We start from the raw sequence: 27,128 nt of genomic DNA, 5'->3' as shown, positions 1-27,128 counted from the left end.
CAAGTCACTTTATTTAGCCCACAACAAATGTGCAAGAGAAGGGGGGAAGAAAGAGAAAAGAGTGGAAAAGAGAGAGAGAGAGGGAGGGGGAGAGGGAGATTGCAGTATCTACCACCAGGGAGCTATGCCATCCTGTCAGTCCAGTGACCCCAGGTCCGAGGGCAGAGCATTCTTCTGTGCCTTCGGGTCGATGGGGGGACGTTCCCTTGTTGTCCCTTTGTCTCCTGATGTCTTCCCATTTGTTTTTCTGATGGGGGAATGCTCTTCAGGGTGGCTTTGTTGGTCTTGCCTTTTTACAGCATTATCTCGTTGCATAGTCATGAAGTCCTTGGCATAAGCCACTTCAAGCCTGACCAGTGGAATTCCCTTTGGTGTTGTAGGGATGAGGTTTTATGGTGATTGAGAGAGAGGAAGGAGGGGAGTGGAGAAGAAAGAGAGGGGGGTACGGTTCTGCCAGCGATTGATAAGGCATATCTCTAGTACCTTACAGCTGTGCATGGCCAGGGGGAGGGCAGGACCAGCATGCATGGACACTGAGATGCCCTGAGGCTACTCGGGTGCTGCTGAGAACCCCGGCCAGGAGAGACCCCGGCACGGGGGGCTGGCAGTGGGTTGGTGCTGGGGCAGGGTCTCCACCTCCTGCCACTGGGTCTGCTGGCACTGAGCACTGGCAGCTGACAGGTTCCATCCCGGTGCTGCTCCACAGGTGCTGCTGGAAGAGGAGCCCGACAACCACCTGTACACAGCGGTGCGAGAGCAAGCCATGCTTGCCATCGCTGGCATGAGGTACCTGCCCAGTTCCTGGTTTGGCTGGCACCTCTCCACAGCCCTGGCATCCCCACGCAGGGGATCCCCATCCAGGCAGAGTCCAATGGTGCCGTCAGAGGGACGCTGCTCTGCCCCGCTCGTGGGCGGTTGGGAGGGCGTAGGGGAGGGCGTAGGGGTCCTGCAGCTCCTGGCCACATCTCGGCTCACGCACAAACTGCCAGGACTGCCCTTTGGCCAAGGCCACATTGTGCTACCCGCACACCCTCTATCCTTCCTGGGTGACCCTAGCTCCAGAGGGAGGGCCATGTCCACCTGCCCAAGGCATCAAGGCCACCAGTGTCCAACAGGCCCCTCTCTCTGTCTCCTTGCAGCAAAATGGGCACATTGCTGGACGGCAGAAAGGAAAGACTCTTAGAAGCCTGCTTCAGGAGCGTCTTCCTGCTTCCTCCTAAAACATCCATGCAGCACCTGGACACCACTCTCTACTTTCGGGTGAGTGTGGGCTGAGCTACAGGAGCTCACAGTCCCCCTGGGCTGCTCCCTGGTCACCAGCGTGTGCTGAGACACAGCCGGAGATCCGATCCCAGGGCAGGGTCTCGGCTTTGCTTTCCCACCCTCACCCTTTCATCCGCTTCCCATGGGCCTGGCTGTCTCCAGTGCCACAGGCTGCTCTCCCCACAGCAGCTGGTCTGCCCTGAGGCCTCCTGTGGGCTCTGTGAGACAGCATGGGTGTCCTCTCTTGGCATGGGGAGCTCAGGTCAACTCTGGGGGGTGTGAGGAGCTGCACAAAGGTCACTGAAACTCTTTGTCCTCCTTGCAGACCCTGGATGCCATGGACATCATGCTGAAGAACCTGGTGCTCAGCTCTTTCACCACTGGCTTCGAAGACCTGTGGACAATCTTAAAGGTCTGGCATTGGCAAAGTGTGGGGTTCACAGGGGCTGTTCCTCACCCTGGAGGGAAGGGGGTGCCCACTCCTGAGTGGGTGGCCCACCACCCCTATGCCACACACAGAACGCACTGCAGGGAGGGGGTAGACAAGAGTGGACCACCATGCTCTCATAGGAGCCTGGTGTCCCCTCTCTGCAGTCAATGGGCCTTCTCCTCTGAAGCCTCCTCCCAGGTCACAGCAAAACCTTGTCCATCGCCCTCCTGGGCCAGATCTATCCCCAGAGCTTTCCTTGCACCGAAGCAGTGGGAGGCACTTGAGTCCAGCCTTCCTGGAGAAGGGGACACAGGGCCGTGTCCTGGGGGAGGGCACAGAAAGGAGCAGGCGCTGCCCTGAGGGTGACATCTGCCCCTCTCCCTGGCTACAAGGACTCCACAAGTCCAGCCAGGACTTCGTCAGAGCTGCTTGTGCTGGCACAGGCACCAGCTGCCAGGGCCCATCCGCAGTTTCTCTCCTCCAGATGCTGATGACCTTTGCCACCTGCCCAAACACAGCCGCGTGCGAGCGGGCTCTGGGGCGGATTGTCCAGCTGGTCGATTTGCTGGACAGATGCTCCTCGGCAGAGGTAAGAAGCCAGGCACCCTCCAGCCTGGCTGCCTTCCCCTTTTCCTGCACGCTGAGCAGCCTGCAGCTCGGCCATGCCTGCGTGGCAAGCCTGGACCCCAGCTGAGGCATTGAGCAAGGCTCTGCCCTGGAGCAAGGGTCTTGGTATCTCTCTTTTCCCTGTGGTCTCCTCTCTCCAGCTCTCCCTGACCTGCTGTCCAGCTGGGTGCTTTGGGTGGGGGGGGGGGGGGGGGGCTCCAAAGGTGGCTCTGGCTCACCTTCCCTTGGTGGACTCATGGGTTCAGGGCTTTGGTTGTAGATGCTGCCCCTCAGCCCTTTTGCCTGTTCCCTCACCTAGGTCAGGAGCAGTTTTGTAGGAGATGACAACATCCCTGCCTGCCACACAGAGATCCATGTCCCCTTCCTGGGAAAGCTGCTTGGATGTCTCGTCCTTTGCTGGGCTTGCAAGGACTGGGAGATCAGCAGGGCAGCTTTGGATGCTCTCCATCACCTCTTCAGATTCATCCAGCACCAAAAACGTAAGAGACACTGTGGTGGGCTTACACCCCTCCCCACACAGACGTCTCCTCAGATTCTGCTTGTTTCATAGCGTGGCAGACCATTCATGTGTTTGCTGGAGGCTCACAGGGAATTCTGCCACCTTCCCTGACCTCCCTGTCCTCTTCTGTGACACTGTCCTGTTTAGGCGGGGCGATGCCAGAGAATGATCCAGAGCATCAAGAGCGCCAAAGGGAATGGGAAGCAGAGAACAGCTCCTGGCTGGCTTTGCCCAGCACCAGCAGCATTCTAATGGTAAGGAGCTCCTCCCTCAATGGGCCCTCTGCCCTGGGCATCAGCAGGAGCCCTGTGTGAGCAGAAAGATACAGAATCACCTGCCTCTGGCTCTCCTGCGGGCACTGCTGCCAGCGCTGCCAGGCATCTCTTGCCAGAGCTGCTCTCACCAGCAGCTCGGTAGCACCATCGGGCACTTGTCTTGGCGACGTGTCTTCCCTGCCTGCCTCCCTCCCGTAGGCATTTGGAAAACACCTCCAGCCTTCTGAGAAGAAGGACGTCGTCCTCATGGCCGTTGAGGCCTTTAGAGACTCGAACAGCTGTGACAAGGAGGTGGTGAGTGGCATCCTGGATGTGGTGAGCGGCATCCTGGATGTGGAGAAGAGAGAACCTGGCTCCTGGCTGGCAGATGTAAGTGGGCTGTGGCTGTGCTGCGCTACCCTTGAGCCCTTTCAGGCACTGCTCCTCCCCCCACCATTCCCTCCTCATCCCAGGTGCTTCCAGCACCTCAAAGCCTTTTTAATCCAGCAGAGTGGGGTGGGAAGGGCAGCAGCTTCAGAGGCAGCTGAGGACTATTGCCTTTTCATACAGGTGAGGAAAATGCTGGTCCTGCTGCTGGACATCATGGGGAGTCAGCAGGATGCCAGCGCTGACAACAAGGCGCAGGCCCTGCTTCTCTTGAGACATGTGATGGGCCACATGAGCGGGAAGGAGGCTGTCCCCATCGCTCCGCAGCTGCTGCAGACGCTCCTGCCGCTCTTTGATGACGTAAGGCTGCTGTGGGGAGCCTCAGCCCCACCAATAGCCCCCTTGGAAGGACAACTGCCCCTCAGCCCAGCCCTGTGGCGACCGCCGTTCCCCTCCCCTCACACCCCTGGATTCCCCTGGGGGCGGCTCCTGGGCTCTGCGGCCCAGCTCTGCTTCTCCCTGGCAGGTGGATTCCCCAGAGAGCTCTGCACTGGGGGTGCTGATGTGGCTGCTGGTGAATGCTGGGGGGGCTGGCACAGGCACAGGCCTTTTGCGTGGCTTCTCATGGGCCCAGGGCCATCCCGCTGTGGCTGCTGATCTGTCCCACAGCTCGTGCGTGCAGAACCTGACTCACGTCAGTCACGCCAACGCCCAGGGGGTGCCTGTTGCTCAAGTCCTCCTGTCCTCCTCTCTGCCAGGAGTCCAGCCAGCTGCGAGAGTTCTCCATCTGCCTCTTCAAAGATGTGATGGAGATGGTGATGGGGAACAACAAGAACATAAAGCAGCAGGTGAAGAGGAGCCTCGTCCCGCTGCTGTTCCACTTAAATGACCAGACCCAGAGCGTGGCCAAGGTACGGAGCAGTGATGTGGGGGAGGGCATGGTGACACTGTGGGGGTGGCCTGGGCATCCGGGAGGGGCAAGGGCTGCTGGCACTTGGGTCTGTGCAACTCAGGGACCAACTGCCTGGGTCCCTGAGGACAGGGCAGAGCTCCCCTCCTTCCCTGCACCACGGCCTTCCTCCTTGCTCCGTGCCTCCTGCTGCAAAGCAGGATGGGGAGGCAGGGTCCCCTGCCATCCCTGCTCCCCCCATTCCACCCTCCTCCAGCACACCCCAGGGGAATTTCCCAGCACACACGGTGCGATGAGGGGTGGAGAGGCTGGCACCCACGTTTCCCACCCCTGCTCTACATGGTCCATCAGGTCCCAGCAGGCCACCATGGCCACATAGGCCATGGCACAGGAGTCTCCAGGGTCTTCCCAGGTGTCTCTCTAGGTGTTAGAGGCTGGGGCTGCAAGCCCCAAACCCTGTCCCCAATCTCTGTCCCCCTCTGCAGGTCTCTCAGGAAACCCTCCTTGTTGCTGCAAAGATGCTCAAGTGGGACCAGCTCGAGCACCTGATGCAGACCCAGAAGACACAGAGAGCTGGGAAGTGCTTGGTGAGGAGGAATTTCCCCCCCCCGCCCAGGTCCCAGGCCCCAGGCAGCACAAGGGATACCCCCTATGCAGCCGTGCCCCACCTCCAGCCCAGAGCCCACAGCCTGGAGCTGCATCCTTCTCTCCTGCCCTCACACACAAAGCCCCTGAGCACTCTGCTCTGGGCCTCTCTCCCCTTGCACCTTCAGGATGTTGAAGGAGACCCTAGCCCACCTGGGCCCTGTGGTGGGACAATGGGGTCTCGGGACCTCCAGATCCCCCTCTGCCATCCAGCTGCCTCTGAACCTCAGCCCCACAGGGCTCCTGGCTGGGAGGTGGGAATGGCCTGGAGTGGAAGGGGGATAGTGTGCTGATTGGGAGGAGGGACTGGTCTGACCGTGAAGGGTCTGTGCCAGCCCCATGACCTTGTGCTCTCTCCAGCTGGCGCAGGACCGGAGCCGAGTTGAGGACTACGTGAGACAGAGCCTGCCATACTTGAAGAGTGCTCAGGCCAGTTTGCAACAGGAGGCTGTGAGGTTCCTTGGTGAGTCACAGTCCCCACAATCCAGCACCCCCACCCACCCCCTCCTCCAGACCTCCCAGTACTGTCCTTCCCTGGGGTCACCCTGTTGAGGGGTGCAGCCAAACCGGCAGAGCCGGGAGCTGTGCTGCTGGGAGCGTGCTGGGGAGCGGGTGGTCTGACGGAGCTCTGTGCCCAGGGCTGGCGGCACCGCGCCTGAGTGACAGAAGTGAGCTGCTGTCTGATGTCTGCGATGGTGAGTAGGGGCAGTGCTGGTGGGACAGAGGATGGAGCTCGGGCAGGGGGCTGCTGCGCCTGGCCCTGCTCTAGGGAAATGCTTCAGGGACAGAGGAACATCTCAGGGCTGTGAGGGGACATTCCTGAGCAGTGGCTTCCAGCTGATCCAGCTTCCAGCTGATCCCTTTGTCCCACCTGCTCCCCCCCACCTCCCCTCCCATTCCCCTTTGATCAGGAAAAGGGGCTGGCATGGCCCGGAGGGGATGCCTGGGGGGAGCGGGGGGTCTCTGCAGATAGGCAGGCTTCAGCTCTGTTCTCTTTCCTTCTGTCACAGACCTCCAGCTTTTGCACCGAGAGTCCGGAGAGCCGGTCGCTTCCCTGGCACTTCAGACCGAGCAGATCCTGAGATCAACCCCAAGGCCACGGTCCAGATTATGGGGGTTCCTGCAGGCACTGTGCTGCTGGCTCAGCAACACCTAGCACAAGCAAAGCTCTCTGCAAGAAAACGTCTCCTTTTTTAATTAAACCTTGAACTAGAATCCCAAGGCCACAGTGTCCTTCACATGGGAACCACCCTGAGTGTGCTGAGCAGACAGCATTGTCTCAGGCCTCCACTGCTGTGTTTTGGGGATATCTCACCCCTCAGCCCACGCTGGCCCCATTATTGTTTAAGAAGTTCATTCCTCTGTTGGGCTTTTCCCCAAAACAAGTCATGTTTGTTCACCTCTCACGGAAGCCTCTGCTTCTTTCTGGGAGGGGCAAAAGGTCAGACCCTCCCATCCCCACCCCAAAGGAACCAGGACTGCCTTGAGAAGCTGCCTGAGGCTTTCCAGCAGCCCACAGCAGCACACAACTCGCTTGCCTGAGGTGTCCTCAAAACAAAGCCCCAGCCACCCTGCTCAGCTGCAAAACCTGGCATTGAGAGGTGGTCACCTCTTGGCATGCTCTGGGCTTGCACATCCCTGCCTGGGAGCCAAGGGAGAAGCTTGGAAGAGCTGTGCCTCCAGAACACCTCCTCTGGGCTGCTGGGGCTGGATGCCCAGCCCATTTTCCTCGCTAGTGCAACAGCACTGGCCACAGTCCAGCTCCAGCTCTTACCCCAGCCATCCAGGCTGGGACGTGGGATGGGATCCCAACAACCCCGGGGGTGTCACCAGGGTGGGGAACATCTCGGGGCTTTGGGGTGGTGAGTTATGGGGACGGACAAGGAGTTGTGGACGAGCCAGGAATCTGGGTTGAGCTGGGTTGAGGACCCTGAGGGATGTGGAATGGGGTCCCAGTAGCCCAGGGGAACATCTCAGAGCGCTTTGGGGCTATTGCACACCCTCCAGTCTGCAGGCAGGGACACACCAATCGCTTCTGAACCTAGGGTATCGACCTCTCTATCTGGACACAGATGCCTTGGTGCTCCAAGCCCCTGCTTGGGGAGCATGCAGGATGCTGGTCCTGCTGAACAGCAGCCCCATGCTGAGCAGTGAGGACCCACATGGTGTTTTTCCACGTGTCCCACTCAGTGCCCCATCCTTGTCCATCGTGGAAAGTCCCTCCTTGAAACAACAGAGCCAACCGGCAGCGTCCTTACTGTCCAGGGGGGAGAAGGTCAAGAAAGTTCTCCTCCTGGAAGACCACCAGAGACCCTATAGAAGCCCCTGCACTTCTAACTTAGGGTATAACTTAAAAATAATAATTAAAAAAAGATTTCACAGCAGTGCAAACCTCTGGGACACGACAGCACGATGGAGTGACTTCATTGTAGGAAATGGCGGGGGGGCCTCTGGGATGTGAGGTGTCTGACTGCAAACAAGGCCCAACACCTCTCTCCCACTGCCTCCCCAGGGAAAGCTATTCCAGGAGTTTGGTAAATCTTCAGAGGCTCAGCTGGAGGTAACGCCACCTGCACAAGCCTGGGAAGTTGGCATTGATATACCCCACAAGGCTTCTGGATGGGTGGGGTCCTGCTATATCTCCCCTTAGGCAGAGCCCAAGGTGGTTCTTTCCAAGACCAGGAGGAGCAGGGGGTGAGAACATGAGGCTCAGCATAAACAGACATGCACTACAAGGTAGCCCGTGTTGGCCTGCTTGGCTGATCCTGACCCACAAGCTCACAGGCTCAACAGAAAACCTAAGGCAGAGATCCAGGCTCCAGCATTTCATTAAATTAGTGTCTGCTCTTGTTATTATCTATCACATCCTTGAACCCCTGTTGCTGTGATCTTGATAGAGGAACCACAAGTCAGCTGAGCCATCTGCACGAACCCCTGACACATCAGAGTTTCACTGCAAAGAGACTTTGAGAAAACCTGGAGTGTGACAAACACAAACCTCAAGATGTTTTGCAATGAGAAGGAATCTTCTCCTTCTGATCTTGTGATGTTCTGTACCAGGGGCAGAACCACCCCATTGTCCTGGTTTGGGCTGGGGTGGAATTAATTTCCACCATAACATCCCGTATGGGTCTGTGGTTTGGATTTGTGACCAAACCAGGGCTGGTAACACACTGTTTGGGTATTGCTTAGCAGTGCTTGCACAGCATGAGGGCCTGATTGCTAATTCTGCCTCACCAGCAAGTAGCCTGGGAGAGCAGGAGCTGTTCTGAGGGGACTCTACCACGAGAGCTCACCCACACTGCAACTGCTCAAAGGCATCTTCCATACTCTGTGACTTCATGAGGGAGTGAGCACTGTGTGGCACTGAGCTGTCTGGCAGATAAAATCACAATAGGCACAAATCAAGGCAGGCTCAGGCGTGGCTGGTTGAGGAGCAGCCTCAAGGAAAAGGCACTGGGTGTTAGGAGGGATCCCAAAGCAGCCCATGGTGCTGAACAGGAATCTGGCCATGAGCACACTGGGCTGCATGGGGAAGAGCATGGCCACTCAGACAAGGACACTTCTTGTCCATCTTGACTCAGCACTGGTGTGGACATCTCTGGAGCAGTGAGTCCCAGTGTGGGGCTCCCCAGCCTGGAGGAATATGGAGGACTTCTCACATGGGAAGAGAACCTCTGCTGGGGAAGTCTTAGGGGGAAAAATCCACCTGGACGGTGTCCTGTACAGTCTGCTCTGGATGACCCTGCTCAGGCAGGGGCTTGGACAAGATGATCTCCAGAGGTCCCTTCCAATCCTGATCACTCTGTGATTCCAGGATTCCATGATTTGATGTGAAGAGGCTGAGACCTGAGTTTCTTTAGTCTGGAGAAGTGGAGGCTGAGGAATCCGCAGGAGTAGCTCCAAAGAGTTTAAATATTCATTTCAGTGATGAAGGCATTCTTTGAGGTATGAGAAAAGAGCATGAGAAAAGAAATCCATCATAAACTACAGCTCTGGAGGACACAGTGGATGTGAGGATAGAGAAATGTGACTTTGCCCTCAGTGCTGTGGGTCAAAAAGTCAGTTGGAGCAAGTGTGGATGAGCTGGTGGGTTTGTGTTTGTGGGAACAGCTGGTGAGGACGAAGAGACAGCAGTACAGGCAGGGACATCGTGGGGTGGGAGCAAGGTGGGGAATATAGTTGGATGCCTGCAACCTACGAGGAAACTGGCACAGGCATGAGGCAGTGTGGGATGGGCTGTGGTGCAAATGGCCAAGGGTGCCAGCCAGGATGAAAGGGCCTTATATTAACAAGGTCTTTGCCCCCTTGGCTATTGCAGATGGCTCTGCCACAGAGGCCTCAGGGAAGACACATTGTCCTCATGGCCATGGAGCATGGTTGCCCCCTTGCACCCATCCCAAAGGAGGTCACCATGTGTCATACCGCTGTCCTTCCCCTTGTGTTTTCTCCTCACATCCCAAGGAAGAGCCCTCAGACACAGCTGAGGGTCAGGATCTCCCTGCCCAGGGCTGGGGGTCAGCACTTGGCATTTCTGCTTCATCAGACCAAGCCAGGGTGTCCTCAGCATCAGAGCTGCCTGTGCTTTGCCTGTGTTTGTCCTCATGGCCTCCAGTTCTCTGCTCTAACGAGCCCCTGGGGAGGCTTTGTCAGGAATGGCTCCCAGTGAGGCCTATTAGTGCTTCAAGGTACTTTGGGCATTACTCCTGACTTGAACTTCTGGAGAGGTTTCTTCCTCTTTGTACCTTGAGGTCTGTGGACTCAGAAGAAAAGAAACCATGGGGCTCATTAACAACCACAAAGCCCTTACAAGCATGGCTCTTAAACTCATTTTAATTAAAAAAAAAAATAAGACCTGTATAACTAATTGGAGAGGTTTTATTTGAGTGATGAAAATTTCAAAGGAGTTTCACAGTGCAGGATTTTTTCATACAGAAAAAATGTTTCTATCATGCAGAAAGTTCAGCAGCATGCTGCAATGGGGGCTGGTCCAGAGGTCTCCTAAGGAGATCTGGATAGGCAGGAAAAGCAGTCTCTGTGGTGCAACCCTGCATGCAGAACCTTGCTCTTGCCCAAGCCCAGCAGTTCCCTCACTGGCCTCCTGGGACTCCCAAAACTTTTCCTGGCATCATCTGTGCTCACAGGCACAGACAGATTTCTCTGACAACAAACAGCAGTTCAACAGGATCCAGTTTAATACCCATGAAATCTCTCTCCTCAACAGCTGCTGTGTGTGAAGGGGGTCAGCAGCGTGTGAAGGGGGTCAGCTTTCAGAGGAGATTCTCTCCCAGAACAGTTTTATTCAGATACATAGAAAGGTCACTTATCAACACACTGACCTCCTGACAGAACAGTTCATTACATTGCTTAAAGATAGGATGTTTTCCAGCTGTCTGAAGATCAAAGCAGACACCAGAGTGCTGAGCAGCAGCACCTGAATGACAAATGAGCAAGCAGAAGTGGAAACATCTGAGCAAAGTGAAGTGCACATGTTCAGCTACTCTGCTGAAAAGATGTCCTAGACATGGCTGTATCATCAGGAGAGGTTGAAACACCTGAACAATGAGGGAGATGGAAGAGACAGACTGGGGTACAGGTACAGGGGCAGGCAAATATTTCTTCTGCTGCCATGTGTACACTTCCTGGAAATTCCGCTTCTTCTATAGTGGGAAATCATCACCATTTCAGACCAGTAATCGAGTCATTCAGCTGATGAAAAGGTGGATGTAATTTTAAAAAAATAAAACAAAACATAAAAGACAACAAGAGAAATAGAAAGAAATATTCTGGCCCTTTGAAGATAAACACAATGCAAGGAGAGTACAGCTTGTCACTACGCAATGTCTGGCTCACAGGACATCAGGACATACTGCATTAGGAATGGGACGAATGTGGAACATGTTAGAGCTTAGAAAAAACAAACAAAGCAAGCAAAAATACTTCTGAATACAGACTGGTTCTAACATGAGTTACATGGTCAGCAATAGGCAGAAGAAGATGAGCAGTTCACTGCTGCCTAGTCATCAGTTTCCACATGGCATCCTTGAGCTCCTGGTTCCTCATGCTGTAGATGAGGGGGTTCACTGCTGGTGGAACCACCGAGTAAAGAAATGACACTAGAACATCCAGAAATGGGGAGGAGATGGAGGGGGTCTTCAGGTAGGCAACCATGCCAGTGTTGACGAACAGGGAGACCACGGCCAGGTGAGGGAGGCAGGTGGTCCCTGCTGCGAGGGGATCCTCAGCACAGCCCTGAAGATCTGCACATAGGACACCACAATGAACACAAAACACCCAAAATTTAAACAGGCACTGACTACAATGAGTCCAGTTTCCCTGAGGTAGGCATCTGAGCAGGAAAGCTTGAGGATCTGGGGGATTTCACAGAAGAACTGGTCCACAGCATTGCCATGGCACAGTGTGACTGAAAATGTATTGGCTGTGTGCAGCACAGAATAGAGAAACCCACTGCCCCAGGCAGCTGCTGCCATGTGGACACAAGCTCTGCTGCCCAGGAGGGTCCCGTAGTGCAGGGGGTGGCAGATGGCAACGTAGCGGTCATAGGCCATGACAGTGAGAAGAGACAACTCTGCACCAGCCAAGAAGAAAACCAGAAAGACCTGTGAAGCACATCCCAAGAATAAGATTGCCCTGGTGTCCCACAAGGAATTGGCCATGGATTTTGGTAGAATTGTTGACATGCATCCCATGTCGAGGAGTGAGAGATTGAGGAGGAAGAAGTACATGGGGGTGTGGAGGTGGTGGTCACAGGCTATGGTGATGATGATGAGGCCATTGCCCAGGAGAGCAGCCAGGTAGATGCCCAGGAAGAGGCAGAAGTGCAGGAGCTGCAGCTCCCGTGTGTCTGCAAAGGCCATGAGGAGGAACTGGCTGATGGAGCTGCTGTTGCACATCTGCTGCTGTCAAGTGTGGACACCTGTCCAAGGAGGGAAAGGCAGTGAGAAATTAGGAAATGCTTCTTTGAGGAAACCCCCTTCTACTTCTCATGGAATGCCCTCATTATATCAGCACTGCGGGGCTGTCAGGGACGTACCAAATCCCCACTGCCAGGGCACTGCTGGGAGCAGCTCCTACTCCCTACCTGACAACGTCTCTGATGCCTGGAGCTGTCCCTGCAGCTGCTTCTCATTGCCCATGTTACCTCCTGCTCTGTGCTCACAGACCTCATCCAACCTGCCCTGTGCTCTGCTCCGCTTTGTAGACCCCTCCCGGCATCAGGACACTGCCCTGTGAACCTCTGTGTGTGCAGGGCTCAGGAGATGCTCTGACAAGTCCTAATGAGTTTGCACTGCCTGCTGCAAAGTTATCGAGAAAAGCTCAGCTCCCACTTCCCACCCAGTCACCAGGAGCAGAAAACTCAAAGCAAACTCTCTTTACCTTTCTCCTCCAGTGAGCTCTCAGCATCCATCAGCTCTCTCAGCCTCACAGGTCTCCCCTCGGTGCCTACAGGCAGTGTCCCCAGCCCTGTGTGCTTGGCAGAGGAGCTGCTCCTGGGCACAGCTGTCTCTCTGCAGCGCTGCCGGGTTGCCATGAGCTCCCTCCATCCCAGGAGCCTGGCCCAGCTCAGCAGAAGACCAGTTCTTGAAGGCTCCCTCTGGTGCCTCAGGCCCCATGGGGATCATTCTGTGACCTCATCTCTGAGATCATTGCCTGGGAGCAGATTGATCAGGACAGGGAGAAATCATGCAGGGACAAAGCACAGGGGGAGGTCATGTAGCTGTTACTCTCACTGGCAATACAGACTTGACACCAACAATAAAATCAATCTAATTCATTACTCAATCCAAAGAGAGCAGAGAAATGAGAACAAAACCTAAAGAAATGAAATTTTTAAACACCCACCTACGACCCTTCCTTCTTATTCCAGGGGCCACTTCACTCTTTAAATCTCTACTGTCTCTGACTGAGTGGCACTGGGGGACAGGGAATGGGGGTTGGGGTCTGTTCATCACACATCATCTCAGCTGCTCCTTCCTGGTCAGGGGGAGGACTCCTCACTGTCTCCCCTTGCTCCAGCATTGGGTCCCACCCACAGGAGACAGTCCTCCATGAACCCCTCCAACGTGAGTCCTTCCCACATGGCTTCAGATCATCACCAACTGCTCCAGGGTGGGTCACTTTAGTGGGGTGCTGTCCTTCAGCAACAGACTGCCCCAACGTGGGTCCTCCACCGCCCTCTCAGCAAACCTGCTCTAGCAGAGGCTTCCTATGAGGTCACAGCCTCCTTCAGTGTCCTCACATGCTCAACATTGGGGACTTCTACAGGCTGCAGGTAGAATCACTGTTCCACATCATCCAGCATGGGCTGTGTGGGAACAGCCTCATTCACCATGGGCTTCTCCACGGGCTGCAGGGGAATCTCTGCAATGAGGCTTGGAGGACCTTCGCCCCCTACATCACGGACCTTGTTCTCTGCAAAGTCCCTTATACTTTCTCACTCCTTTCTTTGGTGGCAAAAAGCAGATGCTGGGTTTTATTTCCCTTCTTAAAAATACTGTCAGAGCTTTGTGATTCACAGTGCTCTGCTCCACACAGCCAATACCCTGTCACTGTCCCTCTGCAAGGGCAATGCCTTGTTGCCTTTGTTTAGGCGTGGCGACCTGGTTCAGGAACGGCAACGGCGCCACACTCTGGCAGCACGGTCCATCAGCTCACAGACACCAATGTGGTGGACGGCAAATGGTGTTTATTAGAGAGGGGCACGGGGCTTTATACCCCAGGAATCGGATGTCACTTCCGTCCACTTACCTCACCGGCTACCTGCTATTGGTTACCTAAAGAGAGGGGGGGGTCCTACCTTTCCGTACAGCCCGAAATCTTCCAACCGCCAGGCCCTAACTACCGACATTTCCCCCCTCCCTCTGCTCACTAAAACTACTCACAGTGCAATGTGCAAAAGTGACACACAATACTGATATATAAAAAGGTGATAGCTTATAATAGTGTTGGACTACAATAGTGACAATATATAATAGTGATAATACATAATAGTGATAATATGTTAGTGATAATATATAATAGTGGTAAGTTATAATATTGATAGCTTGTAATGTTGATAGCATATGGCACATTTAGTGAATGATAAGTCAGAGGTAGCTTAGACAGTAGGGTATACTAGGGACAACCACAGAACAGTAGAGGTAGTGCTCAGTGGTTACTTTCTTAAAGCATCTGTCTGTTTTCTACAAAGAGAATGTTAACCCTCTCTAGACGACTCTTGATGAATGCTGTGAGCTTGTTCAGCACACAGGGTCCGAAAATCAGTGCTATTATGATCACTACAACTGGTCCCAACAAGGTAGATATTAAGGTGGTTAGACATGGCGAATAATTAAACCATGATTCCAACCATCCTCATTGGGCCTCTCTTTCCTTTTTCCTCTGAGCTAACCTTTCTCTCAGATGAGCCATCGAATCCCTGACTAATCCAGTGTGGTCAGCATAAAAGCAGCATTCCTCTTTCAAGGCGGCACAAAGGCCTCCTTGTTGCATGAACAGGAGGTCTAATCCTCGTCTGTTCTGCAAGACAACCTCTGAGAGTGAAGAGACAGATTTTTCTAGATGGGTCATAGATTCCTCGAGTCTTTGCAGATCCTCGTCGATGGCAGTTTGTAGTCGAGCCAGGTCTTGATGATGGTTCAGCATAGTGGTCACTCCTGTAGCTGTACCAGCTACTCCCAGGCCGAGCAGTGTTGCTGTTTTCAGTGCTGTCAGTATTTCTCTCTTTTGGATCCTGTTGTCTACTTCTCCCCAGTAATAGCTCATTTCTTCATCCGAATGACATAGGACCCTGGGAATAATCAAAACTTGTGCACAAAAGTCAGTTGCAGGGTTGAAACGCTCAAGGGACACACAGGGGGTTAGACCTGTCTGATGACAGATCCACATCCCAGATGAGGATGGAATTGCCCATTTATAGATTCTATCGATCGCAACGGTTTCTGCACAAACTGCACTGTTCCAGCTCTCTAAGGTGGCATTGCCAAAACATATGCCTTGGCCTCTAACCTGGTTCAAAGTGATTCCTCTCTGTGGTGTGTCCCACTTGCACTGAGTCGGGTTATCATTCGATGAGTAGCTAAAAGGAGTGTTGAGGGCAACACCCTCATAGTAAGGGGGATAAGCATCATAACACAGCCAACGTGCCTTAGTAAGATTGGGGTTGGATTGATTTAGTGATAGGAAAGTAGCATCTAACACACCTAAGAATGATTTGCCAGCCGAAAGGTGAGAGTCCAAGTGTCCTGCTCTTGTATCGCTTTCCGGAGTGCCTGCACGACCGTCCCCCACGATTTCAGATTTTTCCCACTGCCGGAGGACATAGATTCCTCGGCTGAAACTTTAGTACATTTGTCCCACACCCCAGGATGGAGAATATCAACCGGCTGGTCGATGACCCTGATTTTTAAAAGTCTCGCAACGGCGAGAGTAAAATCTTTAGCCTCACACTCAATACCCCGCTGCGTACGCAATCCCAATACGACCTTCACAAGGGCTTCCATCCTCCTTGCGGGTCCGAGGGTGTCCCCTCCGCTGGGCTGGTCCTGCCGCTCTGGCCACCGTTCACCCGAATCCAGGTGACTTTTCCCGGGTTTCTGGCACCAATTTTTGCCTTTTGTTTAGACAAACTAGTTGGTGCAGGAATGTGTTTTTGAGCTCAGGTAACCATGGAGAAACTGAAAGAGCATGTGCTGAGAGCGAGGAAGGCTTCCAGCCTTCATCCCTTGTTGCCTTTTGTTTAGGCATGGCGACCTGGTTCAGGAACGGCAACGGCGCCACACTCTGGCAGCTCGGTCCATCAGCACGCAGACCCCAATGTGGTGGACGGCAAATAGCGTTTATTAGGGAGGGGCGCGGGGCTTTATACCCCAGGGATCAGATGTCACTTCCATCCGCTTACCTCACTGGCTACCTACTATTGGTTACCTAAGGAGGGGGGGGGGGTTCTACCTTTCTGTGCAGCCCTAAATCTTCTGACAGGCCCTATCTACCGACAGAGGTAAGGGTATTGTGTGGTAAAGGGATTGTGAGGTAAAGGGATTGTGAGGTAAGGGGATTGTGAGGCAAGGGGATTTTGAGGTAAAGGGATTGTGAGGTAAGGGGTTTGTGAGGTAAAAGCATTGTGAGGTAAAAGGATTGTGAGGTAAAGGGATTGTGAGGTAAAGGGATTGTGAGGTAAGGGGATTGTGATGTAAAGGGATTGTGAGGTAAGAGGATTATGAGGTAAAGAGATTATGAGATAAAAAGATTGTGAGATAAAGGGATTGTGAGCTAAAGGGATTTTGAGGTAAGGGGATTGATTGTGGTAGATTGTGTGGTAAGGAGAGTAACTAAAAGATTGTGAGGTAAAGGGATTGAGAGGTAAGGGGATTGTGAGGCAAGGGGATTGTGAGGTATAGGGTTTGTGAGGTAAAGGGATTGAGAGTGAAGGGGATTGTGTGTTAAGAGGATTATGAAGTCACAGAATTGATTGACAGATAGATTGTGAGGTAAGGGGATTCTGAGGAAAGGGAATTGTGAGGTAAGTCGATTGTGAGGTAAAGGATTTGTGAGGTAAGGAGATTGCGAGGTAAAGGGATTGTGAGGTAAGGGCATTGTGAGGTAAAGGTATTGTGAGGTAACGGGTTTGTGAGTCTAGGGGATTGTGAGGTAAGGAGATTTTGAGGTAAAGGGATTGTGAGGTAAGGGGATTGTGAGGTGTGGCATGCACCATGAGAAACAAAGGCTCAAGCACTGCCAGGTTAACAGATAATGGATAAGGATGGAGCCTTTAGGCCATGAACCTCGGGGAAACTAAACAAGGTGGCAGCATCGTTGTCGGCCCCCTGCTGGGACAGGTTCCAGGAAAAAGTGTCCTCTATTGTTAAGGTGTATCTGCTGTCTGAGGAGGGTTTAGAAGTTCTATTAGCATGATAAGATAGAGGTGCTGCTGTGACAGCAAAATGTTGACCAATCAGATGTAGCCCAGGAACAGGGTATGTTTGAAAGAAAGCAGCTGTCTGCAGAGCATATAAAAAGGAATGGTTCTGTGCAATAAACCGACTCTTGCTTGCATCAAGCTGTGTCCTGTCTCTCTCCGTCACGGCAAATTGGTGCCCCGTGTGAGGACTTTGAACCGCGCCGAGCTGTGCGGCATCCTGTGACTCCCACAGAACGTTGAATGAGCCACTGAAAGGAAGTGGGAAGCCTGGCCAGGAATCATCCCTCTGGAACAGAGGTGAGCTGTGGGTAATATGGGGAATCAACTGTCTTCCCCCGAGAGAGACGTATATATGACCTTATGAAAGGCCTTCTTAAAAAGCTCGACATTGATCACATTGATCCAAGTTGGACCCGTTATTCCGACTCCAAGGGGACCCCAAGCAGGGACCCCTCTCTCTTGTCACCAGGATCCCGAATGAGGATATAGAGCGACTGAAATAGGAGAGCGTGAGTTTTGGAAATGGCAAGAGATGGTCATACTGGCTGCCCCAGCCTGGCGTCCCCCGAGATGTGTTCCCTGACACCGGGGTCCTCTGAGACAAGTCAGGCGGTGCGAGGAATTTAAAGGGATCTCACCGTAAAAAAGTCTCAGGACTGACTGCCCCCCCAACCGAAGACTATAGAGACAAAAGTGTTGCCTCCACGGACAAGGAACCTATGGACATGTACAAGAAACCTAAGGACAGGGACAAGAATCCTACGGAGATGAACAAGAATCCACCTTGCCTACCATTGCATCAGGGATCCTTTTTGTCTCAGTACCCGCTGCTGACACCCACATCACCCAGCGAACTCAGCGACACGTCGGTGTCTCTTGACGACCCAGAGACTCCAGAGAGACTGCTCGTCGGAGCCTGGGTGCGTAAGGTTGCTTCAGAACTGGGAAAAGGTTTCTGTGGGAACGAGTGGGTGGTGGAAAGAGTTAATAGCGGACCCCTGGCATGCGAGTGGAACAGGACCCCAGCTCTCGGCTGGGCCCCAGTGCTCGCAGGCGGGATCGCGCTGTGGTTCACGATGGGGTCAGGGCAGAAGCGGCATCTCAGCTCCGGGAGTCGTAGAACCACCGCAGAAGTCAGAGAACCGCCCCCACCCCCCCATCCACCCATCCATGTGGCATGGATGTGACAATTCGCGTCTTGCAGTGTTATTTGTCTGACAGGTTGGTTTGCAGCATTCATTTGTATGTGACATCATTACATGGCTGAAATACTGATTGCGGGAAAAAACTTAGACGTTGAAAGTTTGATTGATGAGTTAACTGCATTGGAAAAGCAAGGGGTTCCAGAGAAAATTCAAAGGAAGCCAGTGTGAAAATATTTGGATGTTCAAAAGTTGCATTAATTGTTACATCAATCTGCTAAGGTGCTTTAGCTACAATACCACTTCTTTGTTTACTGACGCTATAGGGATTGCACAGTCACCTGGACTGTCAGCAATTCCCCAGCGGCCTTGCCCCTGCCGTGAAACCTTGTGGCACAAGCACACGAGAGGTTTTGGACTGCACAAACGCGGGAATCTAGTAAACGTGTCCAATGCCATGTACCCCGTGGAATCAAAATGGACAACAGCCCAGGATGTATAGCACAAACAATACAAACCTCTTTCCAATTGTGGGACATTACCTGTGTTACAGGGACACCACATTGGCCTGCAGGTCAGGCCATGGTGGAACGTATGAATCAAACTCTCAAGTGCTTTTGCTTCACAAACAAAAAGGGGGAGAGAAGGACATCTCTCCAGCTGATCGATTAAACAAAGCTCTGTATGTTTTGAATTGTTTATGTCTGCCACAGAACAGCTTGGTACCTCCAATGTGAAATATGCAGGAGGTTTAAAAGGAGGTTTGAAAAAAGAAAAAAAAAATGAAAAGAAAAAAAGTCAATGTCAAGTGTTAGTAAAAAATTAAATTACAGGTCCTAACTTGGGGAAAGGAGATCTGGCTGTGTCATTACAGATGCCATGGATCCAGAAAAAAGCAAGCATGTGTGAACCAGGTGGAGATCCTGATCCCAGTAACTTATGTCAAGTGTTCCAACTGCAGCCACAATGGACTATGAGTTTTGCTGCGGGACATATTGAACTAACTAACAGTCTTTGAAATATGAATGTATTTGTGGTAAATGAAAATTAGGGAAATGGTGATTTCTGCACAGCCTAAGGACACAGACTGCAATGGGTGGTGCCTGCACGAAAACATGAGGCTGATGTTACCTGACACCTGAACACAGACTGCAATGGGTGGTGCCTGCACGAAAACCTGAGGCTGATGTTACCTGACTCCTGAAACTGTCAAGACACTCAGCTACAGGTGTGGATTCTGTAAGACTTTACAGAATCAAGCAGCAACTGATTTTTGTTGCTGGCTCACAGACATGGTTGTGAAAATTTTGAAAGGCATGTGCTGCATGAATGTGTCCACTCTCAGTCGATTCCTGCGAGCATTCAGAAATTAATAGATCAAACACAAAAGATACAAGAAAATGGATTCTTTGGACTGGACAATTGGTTTCATGAGTGGGGAATTTCACGATGGGTATTGTCAATGGTCAAATTTGGATTACATAGTCCCTGACAATATCCTTGAATTTCCTATGAAACAGCAAAGTTATTCACACTGAGAAGTATTTGGTGATCACATCTTCAAAACACTACGGCCTTGAAGGCAGAGGTACGGACTGCCTTAAACCAAGAAGGAGTTGTAGGAAGGTATTTGGAAGGTAGTGAACATGTCACTATTATCCATAATAAATGGTCAACACAGAAGGTGCGCAGATAACTTTTAGACATGAAAGATAAATTAACAATGCAAACAGTGTGTGTAGCCAATTAGTAGATATTAGCTTGCTACATTTTACAGTATGGTTTTTCGTTTATGGGATGTTTTTTAGATTTAGTTAAACAAGGACTTGGGTTTTTTTTGTAGTTATTTTTGCCTTAGTGTTATTTTTGACAAGTCTTGCAAAAGAAAATATCATGCTCAGTGAAGGAGGTTTTTTTTGCTTAACAGGAAGGGGGAGATGTGGCCAGCAGCTTGAGAAACAAAGGCTCAAGCACTGCCAGGTTAACAGATAATGGGATGGAGCCTTTAGGCCATGAACCTCAGGGAAACTAAACAAGGTGGCAGCATCGTTGCCGGCCCCCTGCTGGGACAGGCTCCAGGAAAAAGTGTCCTCTATTGTTAAGGTCTATCTGCTGTCTGAGGAGGGTTTAGAAGTTCTATTGGCATGATAAATAGAGATGCTGCTGTGACAGCAAAACGTTGACCAATGAGATGTAGCCCAGGAACAGGGTGTGTTTGAAAGAAAGCAGCTGTCTGCAGAGCATATAAAAAGGAATGGTTCTGTGCAATAAACCGACTCTTGCTGCATCAAGCTGTGTCCCGTCTCTCTCCGTCGTGGCAAGATCACACCATAAAGAGAGTGTGGTGGGGGCAGGAGAACTCAGCTCCAGGACACACGTGTTTTCAGGGTGGCCAGAGCTGTGGGGTTCAGTGAGAAATTGCATTGTGCATCAGCAGTTGTGTGTATTTACCACAAAGTCCTGTAGTTGTTTCTCTCTCTGCTGTCCCAGTAAACTGTCCTTATACCAGCCCACAAAGTTTAGGGTTTCTTTGGTTTCCTTTTCCCTTCCTTTCCCCCCACCCCCAATTCCCCCCCACACATCCCCTCTTAGAGAGAGAGCGACTGCGTGGTGCTCGGCTCTGGGCTGGGGTGAAACCATGAGAAAAGGTTCCAGCACAACACCCACACATCAAGGCATCTCAGACATGATGAGTGGAGAACCAGCCACAAGGAGAATTGTGATAGATGAGCCTTTGTTCAGTAAACCACATGTACCTTGAAACAGGTTGTAACGTTCTGATTTTGTAAGAATGATTGTGTAACGTATATTGTTAGTTGCTAACGAAGCACAGAACTGAGTTATAGGTCACTTAGAAGTGGAAACCATAGAAATTAAGTAGCCAATGAATGAGCTTGCTGTTAAAGATGACCAAATATGGGAGAGGGGTCAACTAAGGGACAAGTGAGGAAGAGGAGCAACTTCATCCCATCGACCACTAGAAGGTAGAAGACGACCCCCTAACAACAACTGGTGCATGTGCAGAATAAGCCTCAGTGAAACAATCGGGACCCGGAACTAAAGGACTATGAAAACCTGAATTCGGAAAGGGACGGTGCGTGCCGTTGGTAGAGCTGAGACGCTCTGGCCGCCCAGCGCTGTTTGCTTAATTGCCGCCTGCTAAATTAATAAAATTAACTTTGTAACTGAATTAACTGGTTTCCGACTGGTGACTGGGAAACCCACGATAACACTGGGGATGTTTAGATTGGAGAGAAGTAGGCTGAGGGGAGACCTTATCACCACCTACAACTACCTGAAGGGAGATTGTAGAGAGGTGGGCGATGGTCCCTTCAGCCAGGTGACAGAAGATAGAACAAGGGAAAATGGCATGAAGCTGTGCCAGGGCAGGGTCAGATTGGATATTGGAACATGCTGCCCAGGGAGGGGGTTGAGTCACCATCCTTGGATGTGTTCAAAAAAAGGGTAGATGAGGTACTTAGGGTTCTGGTTTAGCATAGGATGGGAATGGTGGGACTTGATGATCTTCAAAGGTCTCTTCCAACCTTGTGATTCTGTGATTCTGTGTTTCTTCTGCTGCAGCATTAAAATCTATTAGGGATGGCAACAGCTAAGTACTCTCACAACTAGCTTGACTTCCCTTGGTGCTTTTTCCACATCACACCTACTCCTAAAATCGCAGCCTGAAAGGGTAGGGATCAACACCTGTGGCTGCATTTACTCTCAGTCACTGCTGGGGTATTTTCAGCTCCTTTCAGGCACACTGGGAAAGAGCAGTGGAAAGGGAAAAAGTAAAGGGGAAAACAAATACTCCTGGTAGACTGTGTAACACACATAGTCTAATCATTTATTGTCAAACCATCTTCAGAAAACTGGGAAGGCATTTGAACCAAACTGGGAATATCTCAGTTGCTGTGAGTGCAGCTGAGCCCAGCCTGAACATAACCCAGCAGCCGCACTGTGCTGGGACAGGTCTTGCGCATCGCCAGGCACTTCTCCTGGTCAATGAAGAGGGAGTTGGATTTCACCACCAGGTCGTGCTCCAAGACAGACTTGTTATGAACCAGCCTTTGCAGCACGTCCTCGCTGTCTCTCAGCCGCTGCTGAAGGCTCTGGATTGTCTCATCAAGTTCACAGACCTCGTTGACAAGGCTGGAAAACAACAAAACACCCTGTTAACAGTCCCCTCAGAGGGATGAACAGGCCCAGGGGTTGGGAGTCAAATGTCTTTGAGCGGCTTCACATAGCCTCATGCCCATGTCAGGCTTCCAGGAGGTGTGAGGTTCAGGGTTGCCTCACAGGCTGCTGCTGGGCACTCTGGGCACTTACCGGAGCTGGGCAGGGTCCCGGCACAGCTCCATCTTTGGTCTGCGGATGCGTTTGTCCAGCCGGGTCTGAGCCACTTTCAAGGGAAACCCTTTGTCCCGAATGGCTTTTTGAATGGCTTCGATGCTCCTCTCCAGGTGGAAGATTTCCTGCAGTGTCTGCCAGGAGAGAGACACGTGTGCATCAGTTAAAAACTAGATTCTCAAGTGACCACATCATTTCCCTTTCCCTCTGTCTGCAATAAACCCCAAGTTGGATACATGGGCTCAGACTCCTGTCGCTCGGCCACAAACAGAGGCACAGATCCATCAGCTGTGTCTCTTGAGGGAAAAGCCTCTCTCTGCCCTTGCTGTCACAGCAGAGGTTTCCGAGCAGTGTCCCAGCCAAAGGGAGAGCTTCAGGCTACCTTGCTCAGCTGGGCCTGAATCTTCCTCTTGGCATCAGCCATCTCTGCGATGCGGTGGGTGAAGGCGCAGTTCACGCAGTGGAACTGCTGTCGCATCTCATTGTCTGTCCCCACCAGCAGGTTCTCAATGCTGTCCCGCAGCTGGGCAGAGGCTGCCCGTTCGCTCTGGGAGCGCAGGATGTTCTTGTCTGTGAACTTGGCCCATGACTCCGGCACTGAGATCCTGGCAGACAGCGGGGAGGAAAGGAGAGGTTCCTGCTAAGCCCATGCTGCTGAGGGCACAGACCCTGCCAGGGAGCAGCAGGGACTGAAAGTAGGGTAAATCATTTGGCCGTGGGGAAGGGAGACATCTGGACACCACTGGATTAATATGCTAATCAAACCATGACATAGTCATAGAGAAAACTGGGACACTTACAAAAGCTCGGACAAACCAAATTCCCCCAGGAAAACAGAGATTTTTTCAGACCTCAGCTTGATACTAAACCAGATGAGCACTAGATAATAGTCAATTCCCTGTCTGTATTCATGAGGAAGTTCACGCCTGTGCAGCAGCCCAGAACAAGGTCAGCAAAAGACTTTAGAGACCACAGAAGGTCCACTTCAAACATGCTGATCTGCCACACATTTTACCCCCCTCTGAATTTTAGCATCAATCCTTCACAATTCATTTGCCTGGCTAAATATGTCCAAGCTCTACTACAGATAATTATTCAAACATCAGAAAAATGGAATCAATCTCTGCCCCTCCACAAACCGCATGCGCCTGCATGAGCGGATTTACTCCTCAGCCCTTTGCCACTCTGGGCATCTCTCTGCAAGAGCTGGTTCAGGTCACCGTTCCTTTACTGCCACGCCCAAGCTGAATTCCTGACCCCCAAAAGCAGCTGAACTCTACCCTAGGACCATGGTCTCTTTATCTTCTGTGTCATTTTGGCTCACTGCCAGGCCCTCTGTATGCAGGGGTGAACCCCACAGACTTGACATCAATGACGAGCACTCAGGCAAGCACTGAGACATCTTGGAAACAGACATCAAATGTGTGTTTGCATGAGCTGTGCAGAGGTGCTGGGCTGCATTCGTTTCCAGGCTGATCTCTGAGCCCTGACAGAATGCTGACCTGGGTGGGAGTCGGTTTTGCCCGCCCGATGTTCGGCATCCTGCTCCAAGCCAGGAGTTGCTCTCCCTTTATGGGGAGCGGAGCCAAAGGTCCCCTCTGAGGCGGGGGTCTCCCAGCGGGATGGACGTGCCATGCAGAGACACACGTGCTTACAGCGAGCTGGGGAAGAGCAGCTCCCTGCCAGGGACAGGCACCGCGCATGCTGGGGACGGGAAGCCCGGCGGGCACTCACGTGGCATCCACGCGCTCGACCCCTCGGAAGTAGCTGATGCCGGTAGAGCTGTTCCTCAGCTGGTGGCACTGCTCGTCGATGCGGTGAGCTGCCTGCTTGTTGGCCAGGTCTCTCTCCACATCGTGCTGGGCCAGCCTGTTGGACCTTCAACACACAAACAGCCACCGTCACAGGGGATGGAGGGGTGCAACGCTTTCCTCCCCACGCTGCTTCCCTGCAGCACCCCTTGGGCAGCTCATAACAGCCCCACAGCAGGGGATAAGGAGCTCCTCCTTACGCCAGCTGGGCTTCTGCCTGCTCCAGGTGCCGTCGCATCCTCTCTCGGCATGACCTGATGATGTCCAGTTCCTGGGCAGAGGCAAAACACCAGCCCATCAGCATCTGGGCTCAATTGCCCTGTGCACACTCATCCCCATTCCCCATCAGCATTTGCCCTGTTGGCTTCCAAAATGCTTTCCTCCCCAGGAGAAACCTGATCCATGTGGGACAAGAGCAGGTGGCCTTGACTTTGGTGCCAGTCCCCACCATTTCTCACAACATTCAGCTCCACCAAAGGAAGGCATCTCTTGCTTTCAGCTCCCTTCAGCACACATCCCTCCCATTTCTGATGCCCCAGGTGGTTCGTACTCAAACCCAGTCATTTTCCAGCCCTCCTGCCTGCGGGAGCCAGCTGAAAAGGACACCCAGAATGGGTCCCAAATACTGAAAAGCCAAACAGCCGTTATGGACGTGGCAGCTCGGATTATTTTCCCAAAATACATTTTCATCTTTTCATAGTTTAAAGCCCAACTTGTAAGAAAAACTGTTCCAAGGGAGTGGTGGCTTCACACTCCCAGGGCTACAATTCCCTTCCCAGTTCCACAATGCCTTTGCAGCGACTGTATTTTGCCATTCCCTGCGTTAGGATCCCATCTGTCCTGCCAGCTCTTGCCCTGCTTGCAAGAGCTTACAGCAGGCTATACAAGGCAGGCAGAGGGGGGCATGGTTTTAGGATTGCGGTTAAATACATTGCCTAAGCAAACAGAGCAGCAGTCCTGCTGCGGCCTCCTTGTCAATGGCATTGATGAAGATATTAATTAATGCCGGTCCCAGTACAGACCCCTGGGGGACACCACTTGTCACACATCTCCCTCTGGACATCCAGCCATTGACAACTCCTCTCTGGATGTGACCATCCCGCCTCACCAGGAGCCAGTGAGGGAACAGGGCTGCAAAAGCCTCTTAGAGCAGCTTAGGTACAAGTCCCTGGAATGCCTGATCTGCATTGCCAGACTTACCACAAAGAGCTGTTTCTCCACATCATCACAGACCAGGTCGATGCCCATCCGCTTCTCCCGATGAAGCAGACACTCCTGAGTGACCTGTTGGGGACACACCGTCACTGCTGGCTGCAGGGACAGGCTTCCAGATAGGGATGGTCCCCACATCAATTAAAGGAAGAAAGGTGGGCACAGAGGTGACAGCAGGGGAGAAAAGGGCCCAGGGCATCAGCAGCGAGTTGCTGAGCTGCCATGGCAGCATTGCAGCACCATGAGGGAGCACATGTGGCCCTGGTGCCAGCCCAGCTCAGGGTCAGGCTCGACTCTGACCTCGCCAGGGCCTCATAGGAAGACCTGGGCTTTTGTCTTCTGAGCTGGGGCTTTGGGTAGAGCGCTTCTGAAAACATTGGCTTCACCAAGTGCTGCTCTGATGTGCTCAGCGTGTGCTGACAGGGGATGCAGCAGGTATCAAGGCATTTCTTTGTTACCAACTTTTGTAACTCAGCTGTTCCAGAGCTGCAATGAAGCTTACTGAGACATTTGAACAGCTGCAGATGTGTCGGCAGCAGGCTACAGCTTGCAGCCCCCGGGACAGAACGCTTACCTGGAGAGGGGCCTCCGTGTTGGCCAAGGCTCTCTCCAGCCGGCCCTTCATGTCTGCCAGAGCGTTGGTCTCCTCGATCATCATCTCCTGCTCGTGGCGCAGCTCTGACTTCCAAAATATGATGTCATTGACACGCTGTCCCAGTGTTTTGGTGGTTTCTCCCTGGGTTTTCCGTGTCTGTTGGTATTTATCTTGCATCAAGCGGGAGCTGTCAGCTGTCAGACACTCTGCAGTGTGCCGGACAGTCTCTGACCTGTTGTAGTTGGTCAGGTTGGACCTGTACCAGTCACCAGAGGTGTACCTGGTGAAGAGGGCTGTTTGGTGGGAGATGGGAGGAAGTGCCTCTCTGGGGGTTAGCCTCTGAGAGCTTTTGGAAGAGGGACCCACAGTGGGTTTGGCCACTCTGGGCATCCAGGGGGAGCTGAAGCTGTTAGGCAAGGGGGAGGAAGGGAAGCGATTCTGAAGGCTGGAGGCTGTGCTGATAGGAGGCAGAAAGTTGCGGGGTGTTGATCTTGGGTGGGTGTATGTAGTCCTCAAGGGAGAGCCGAGCAGCTCCATTCTGGGGTTTTGGAGTGCTCGTGGAGATGCTGAACTCGCTGTTGCACTGCCGAGCTCTGTGGCAGCACTGCCAGGGGCCCGGTGCCCTCAGTGACACAGGAGCAGTGGGCCGTTGCCACGGGCGCAGGGTGCTCAGCAACCCGATTGTTCCCTGGAACACTCCCTGCAGCTGCCAGGGCAACAGGATGCGGCCATTGTGCAACCCAGGGCTCTCCACTGGCAACCCAGTGAGACCCCTGGGCAAGAAAATACCTTCCTGTGACATCCTAGTTCCTCTCCTGCACCACTTCTTTCCCTCGCTGGGCAAGCAGGTACAGCTGTTGGGCAGCTGTTAGTGATATGGTTTAGTCTTTGGTTGTCTTGTAAGGAGCAGGCAGTTGTACTCATGAAGCCTTATGGGGCCCTTCTGACTGGAGAGATTCTCTGATAGGAACCCAGTGCCCTCAATGGGCAACCCACTGCAGATTCCATGTAACCTAATGCCTTTTCTGGGCCACTTCATCCTTTCCCTGGACAATCCCCAGT

The 27,128-nt window shown here is 52.6% G+C and overlaps 2 protein-coding genes across 2 annotated transcripts in view; both read right to left on the bottom strand.

Annotated features, from left to right (window-relative positions):
* The window catches only part of LOC311202308 (olfactory receptor 14A16-like), a gene marked incomplete at both ends in the record, with an annotated part of 148,050 nt that extends 136,121 nt beyond the window's left edge, over positions 1 to 11,929 (bottom strand). The window contains one exon of the mRNA XM_084276876.1: positions 11,785 to 11,929. Coding sequence (XP_084133002.1) covers positions 11,785 to 11,929 — 145 coding nt within the window. The remainder of the gene's footprint in view (positions 1 to 11,784) is intronic.
* Positions 11,930 to 22,003: 10,074 nt separating this feature from the next.
* On the bottom strand, positions 22,004 to 26,603 carry LOC311202157 (tektin-3-like; the record flags this gene model as incomplete). The annotated part of the gene is made up of 7 exons (XM_084276699.1): positions 22,004 to 22,250; positions 22,428 to 22,582; positions 22,831 to 23,053; positions 24,183 to 24,326; positions 24,460 to 24,530; positions 25,460 to 25,543; positions 26,046 to 26,603. The coding sequence occupies 7 exons, from the start codon at positions 26,601 to 26,603 to the stop codon at positions 22,004 to 22,006; spliced, it is 1,482 nt and encodes a 493-aa protein (XP_084132825.1).
* Positions 26,604 to 27,128: the final 525 nt, after the last annotated feature.

This window comes from Gallinula chloropus, assembly GCF_964237585.1.
Source record: "Gallinula chloropus genome assembly, chromosome: 29".
NCBI lineage: Eukaryota > Metazoa > Chordata > Aves > Gruiformes > Rallidae > Gallinula > Gallinula chloropus.
This window is presented reverse-complemented; position numbering and strand designations above follow the sequence as displayed.